Below are 6,000 nucleotides of genomic sequence, written 5' to 3'. Positions count from 1 at the left end.
ATGGGGGCATATACCAAGGTGGTGCTGAGCACATTCTTTATTTCTGCGGTCTCATAACCCTGCTCCTTCCCGTGGCTGCTCAATGCTGCCCTCGCCTGCTCTTTGTATCAGTTGTTATTTCTAAACTAAAACCTCAATATTAAGGTTAAATTGCTGTGTTGGCACTTGGCGATAAATAAGTGGGTTTTGGATTGCAGTTTGGGCACTCGGTCTCTAAAAGGTTCGCCATCACTGTCCTATAGTTTTGCACGGCTTCCATACATTTCCATTTGCTTCTTCTGACTTTGCTCTGATACATAACATATGGTTTTACTGTTCTCCTCCTTTATCTTCCAGTCCATGTAAGGAAATCCTGTAAAAGTGAAACTGCTGTAGCTGAGGTGACGCCTCTCCAGGCTCTTCATGTACAGTGTATTTCCTACTTCCTGGTCATTGTGCACACACGCACACACACACACATACACGGCTCAGCTGTGCGCTGCAGAGTGGACATTGCTGCTACTCCTTTCTAAATGGAGGGTAACGTATCCTGTTTAGAAGTCCAAGCACTAACATGCCTACAATAGCTGTAAATTAATGTCTCACTTGGCCCTCAGTTTTTGCTACCCACCTCCTGATATACATACACACTCCCCTCAGCCAAGTGTGCATGTGTTCTCTATTGGGAAAGAGCAGTAAGTTGTTGGACATCTTTGGAGACGGCTTATCGCTCTGGAGAACAAGGGATCAAGCATGTAAAAATGTATGATGCCTGATCAGGGGTTGGGGTACCATCAGAAGGCCACTTAGACATAGGGTAGTTGGCTGAGTTATATGTATGAAGCATGATGAATTTTATATAAATTTTGCACAGTTGACGCACTCCGTGGGCCGTGTGTGTGTGGGGATACCCGGAACCGGACCGTTTGTTGATGCTGGGGGTTGTAGTCACCGTGGCGGTGACCCGGTCCCGTGGCTCAGGGTGGTCAAACTAAATGGCAGTCTATAAGCTGAATGTCCGACTACGCCACCCGTGGATTGCAGTCAGAGTGTACCGCCACTGCAGGGCAGACCGCTGAGGCTGGTGTTGGGAATGCAGCAGAGGATAGTATAACTCCCCAGGAGGAGTATAGCCTCAGGGCAGAAAGTAGGGATGTTGGTGGTGATGGTGCGCGGGAGCAGCAGTAACCACACGGAGTCTGTCATGCAATTCAGGGTCTTTACTGTTGGTGGTATTAAGGGACCCGTCCGAAATACAGGTTAACAATGGAGGCCTGGTCAGTCTGAGAGCAACTGGGAAATCCCGCTGGTCAGGGGGAGTTTGTAGGCCTACCATGCTGACTTCACTCTTTCTTGGCTATCCTGCTGTAGTGTAGTGGTAGCCCACGTCCCTGAGTGTACCGTGTTGTTCTCACCCGTATGACTGGCGACTCGGGCCTTCCGTACTTCTCACCCCTCCGGGGCAGTAGTGGTCCCTCTCGTGTGGCTGAGCCTCTGGGCTTACTTGGGCCAGAGGACTTGAAGTCCCCTGCGTGGTGGTTTTCTGCTGCTGGGCTTATAACCCTCACAGCCTCGGACTCCAGTGTCCGGCTTTGTAAGTCTCTAGGCCGGACGAGCTCTTCTAGCTCCCCTCCTGGCCTCGTGTTCCTCCTCTGCCTACAGGGATTCCTCAGCCTGCTGCTGACCTGTCCCTGCCTTGTCTCTGGCTTGTCTCTCACTGGTCTAACCCCGCCGCAGATCCAGTTTATAAAGGGCAGGTTTCTCCCCTCCCTGGACTGAGGCAGGAGGTGCTGCATGCTAATTGTCCCCAACCAGGGAACCTCCCACCTGCTCTCAGACATGACATTGCTGCCACTGTGGCGACCAGACCTGGGGTGCCACACAGTCACTTCTCCATTGTAGTGTATGTAGTTTCCATAGTTGCAGAAAGCAAACAGTTTAACTTACGCGCTTAGTATAGTGTGTCAGGTTTGTGGTATTTAGGCCATCGGTTTCCTCTTAGGCTACATTCAGTTGAACTTGTGATGAGCGAGTGTATTCGTTACTATTCGCTATTCGCACAGATAATACGGTATTCGGGTTACTCATTATATTGCGAGTATTTGTGTACTCGCCTCGCTATATTCGGATGTCCCACCCTGCCGTTTTGGCACTTCCTTTACAGCCACTGAACATGCTGGGCTTCTTAACCAATCACAGTAATGCCGCAGACATCTTGGTTGTGGAATTACTGTGATTGGCTGGCTGCCCAGCGTCATAGGGTCTTTTTAAGCCCTGCTGCCGCCATTTTGTGCACATTGCGTCCGGAGCCTGCGTTCTATAAGCATAGGGAGAGATCACTGAGCTGCTAGGGCGAGTGTTTATGCCTCGTGATAAAACAAAAGCCCTTTTAAGAGCTACCTGCAGTGTATACTAGTTCAGTGTAGAGTAGGGAGGGAGAGATACTTGAGTAGGGACAGTTTAAAGGAGCCGCTCACTAGCCCCATAATAACACCAAAAAATAGCTCTTTTCAAAGCTGAAGACACGCAACAAAGTCAGAGTACAGAGAGAGAGAGATTGTGTATTAGGTAGGGAGAGGTTAAAGTGTTCTTCCAATGTCCATCTTAAAACAGCTCTTGTCAGAGGCAAAGCAATATTTTTCCAGCCACAGAGTAGTAGCATTTTGTGCTGCCTTTTTTTTTTTAAAGCACTGGTTTATTTTCCCCACTGTTTAGGGGTCAGAGCCTGCCTTCTGCTGTCCACGTTAGTCCACTTAAAAAGGCAGTTAGTGCCCAACGCAAAGCAGTTCCTACTGCCTGCTGCCAAGCACGCACCAGGCCATTTTACCAACTATTTTGGAAGCCACCATCTCAAAGGCCACCAATCACAAATAGTAGTTAGGCTGGAGTAGGAATACTGTCCTGGTTTGTCCACTGCACAATGTGCATAGGGTTTGTAAAAATTAGCCCTATGGGCTGAGTCATTGCTGACGAAGGAAACAGGTTTTTATGGGAAGGGGGTGACGTTAACCGCAGTAACATGAATCTGCAGTAAATCTGTCTGCATTTTCCATGGAGAGGCGTGTGCATCTATCAGTGATAATTGCCCCAGGGGAACTGAAAACACGCTCTGACACCACACTAGCAGCCAGACAGGCCAGCACCTCCAAGGCATGTAAGGAGAGATCGGGCCAAGTGTTCAGCTTAGACACCTAATAATTAAAGGGAACTGAAGCGTCTGAAAGGACACACGTATGGTCATTTAAGTACCCCTTGACCATGTTCTGCAACTTATCCCTCCTTGGTATTGTTACAGACACAGATAGCCCTTGCTGTTGTGCTGGTTTATTGAAAATTGCCCAATTTGGGCACATTTTGCCCCCACCTCTGTTGGAGCTGGTGTTCGTGTCTCTCCCCATTATCCCTTGGTGTTGAAAATTGCTGGTACCTCTGCTACCAGCATTGTCTGAGGGTGATGTTTTCAGCAATTGATCCACAATGGCCCTCTTGACCGATTCCATTGTAAAACTCTTTGGTGACTCCAAAAGGAGAGAAGGAAATTTCTCCTTGTACCGTTGATCGTGAAAGGTGGCCAACCAGTATAGGTCGCTCTTGTCACCTGCACCTTAAAAACATCTCCAGAATCCGACCTTTTCTCACCTTTGAAACTGTCGCTCTTATTCACTCTCATCTGGACTACTGCAACTCTCTTCTGATCGGTCTAGCTCTTACCAAACTTTCCTCTCTCCAATCCGTCCTGAATGCGGCAGCCAGGGTCGTATTTCTATCCAGCCGCTTCACCGATGCCTCCATCTTGTGCCAGTCATTACACTGGTTGCCTATTCGCTACAGGGTCCAATATAAACTCATCACTCTCACCCACAAAGCTCCCAACAGTTCTGCACCGCCTTATATCTCCTCTCTCATCTCTGTCTATCGCCCTACACGTGCCCTCCGTTCTACAAATGGCCTAAGACTAACATCCCCCATAATCGGAACCTCACACTTCCGTCTCCAAGACTTCTCTCGTGCTGCACCAGTTCTCTGGAATGCTCTACCCCAGACGATGCCTAGCCCCCACGTCTTCAAGCGCGCTTTAAAAACCCATCTCTTTAAACAAGCCTACCACCTCAATTACTCAGTAAACCATTTTTCCCCTGTTCCCTCCTTTTAAATATTATTCAGAATCTGCACCCTACTATTCATCTGTCTCCACACCCTCCATGCACACGATAACTGCACTCAATACTTGATTATTGCACTTAATCATACTGGCTGATGACCGGATCATGCAGCTTTATATGAAAATCCCTACTTATAATTGCCAGACCTGAAATAACAAGCACTTTTCACCTATTGTGTCCACACATTTCCTTGTAGAATGTAAGCTTGCGAGCAGGAACCTCACTCCTAATGTAACTGTTTAAATTGTCTTACCTTGTATTGAATTTATTGTATGTACATGTCCCCGCCTAATTGTAAAGTGCTTCGGAATATGTTGGCGCTATATAAATAAAAATTATTATTGTTGGATAAAATGTGTATCACGCGAGGGTCTTGCCACAGACACTTACACATGAACTGTGCCATGTGGGCCAAGCTGCAAAAAGGCAAATGTTCTGTGTCCCCAACAGTAGAAACAGTATCCGTCCTCTCCTCACGCTGACTCGCCTAGTCCTCCTCCTCCACCTCCTCCTCTCCAGCCCATCCAGGCTGGACAGACATGAAGCTTGGGTTGGGTGTCCCCTCTGTAGCATTACGAGTCCCCTCGGTAGCACAGAAAAACAAGTCCTCATCCTCCTCATCACCCAATGTTGCCTCAGAGTATTGGCTGGGCTGGGTAGTATCACCCATTGGGAAATCTGACTCCATACCAACATGCTGGGCACTCAAAGCTTCCTCTTTGAGATTATGCAGTGATTGTTTCAAGAGACACAGCAGCGGGATGGTTACGCTGATAATAGCCTGATCACCGCTCACGAGGTTGGTGCAGTACTCAAAGTTCTCAAGAACCTCACAAATGTCAGCGATACACACCCACTCGACAGTTGTTATGTGTGGTGGCTGACTCTCAGTCTGACGGGCATGTTGAAGCTGGTATTGCCCTCTGCTGTTCACCAATCCTCGCCAACATATGATAGGTTGAGTTCCACCGCGTGGGCAGGTCGCAAGTGAGTTGGTGACTTGGCAAATTCAAGCACTTTTGCAGCGCTGTAAGAGCAGCAAAAGCTGTAGAGGAATGGCTGAAATGGGCGCTAATACGGCAAGTCACAGTAAGTTTTCAGAAATTTCTGAACAACTAGGTTCAGCACGTGAGCCATGCATGACACGTGTACCAGCTTGCCGACGTTTAAAGCCGCCACCAGGTTACGCCCATTATCACAGATGACCAGACCGGGTTGGAGGTGCAGCAGAGAGAGCCACTGATCGGTCTGTTGTTTTAAAGCGTGCCACAGCTCTGCTGCAGTGTGTGCTTTCTGACCTAAACAGATCAGCTTCAGCAGAGCGTGTTGACGCTTTGCCGATGCGCTGCTGCACAGGTCCCAGCTTGGCAGTAATGGGGAGGGTAATTCAGATGAGAATGAGGAGCAGGAGGAGAGGAGAGAGGAAGTGGAATATGAAGAGGCGGAAACCCTGACAGAAGTTGGGCCCGCTATTCTTGGCGTGGGTAGGATGTGTGATGTTCCAGTTTGCACCTTTGCCCCACCCTCCACCAGGTTCACCCAGTGTGCCGTGACAGAAATGTATCGTCTCTGTCCACAACAACTTGTCCAGGTGTCTGTTGTTAGGTGGACCTTCCCGGTTACGGCATTGGTGAGAGCACGGTTCAGATTGTTTAACACGTGCTTGTGTAACACAGGGACGGAACACCGGGCAAAATAGTGGCGGCTGGGAACACTGTATCGTGGGGCAGCCACAGCCAAGAGATCACGGAAAGACTGTGTTCCCACAAGCCTAAACGGCAACATCTCCACAGCTAGCAATATGCGAGTTTAGTATTTGTGCCTGTGGGTGTGTGGCTGGGTCTTTACGCTTTCTTTC

At 48.8% G+C, this 6,000-nt stretch overlaps 1 protein-coding gene across 1 annotated transcript in view; it reads left to right on the top strand.

The window, feature by feature from the left end:
- The first annotated feature begins 377 nt into the window (after positions 1-377).
- The window catches only part of LOC141230288 (caspase-1-B-like), a 103,744-nt gene continuing 98,121 nt past the window's right edge, over positions 378-6,000 (top strand). The window contains exon 1 of the mRNA XM_073667583.1: positions 378-519. Coding sequence (XP_073523684.1) covers positions 513-519 — 7 coding nt within the window. The 5' untranslated portion in view covers positions 378-512. The remainder of the gene's footprint in view (positions 520-6,000) is intronic.

Source organism: Phyllobates terribilis, unplaced genomic scaffold (genome assembly GCF_046119375.1).
Source record: "Phyllobates terribilis strain yellow unplaced genomic scaffold, ASM4611937v1 Scaffold_2__4_contigs__length_985480577, whole genome shotgun sequence".
Classification (NCBI taxonomy): Eukaryota; Metazoa; Chordata; class Amphibia; order Anura; family Dendrobatidae; genus Phyllobates; species Phyllobates terribilis.
This window is presented reverse-complemented; position numbering and strand designations above follow the sequence as displayed.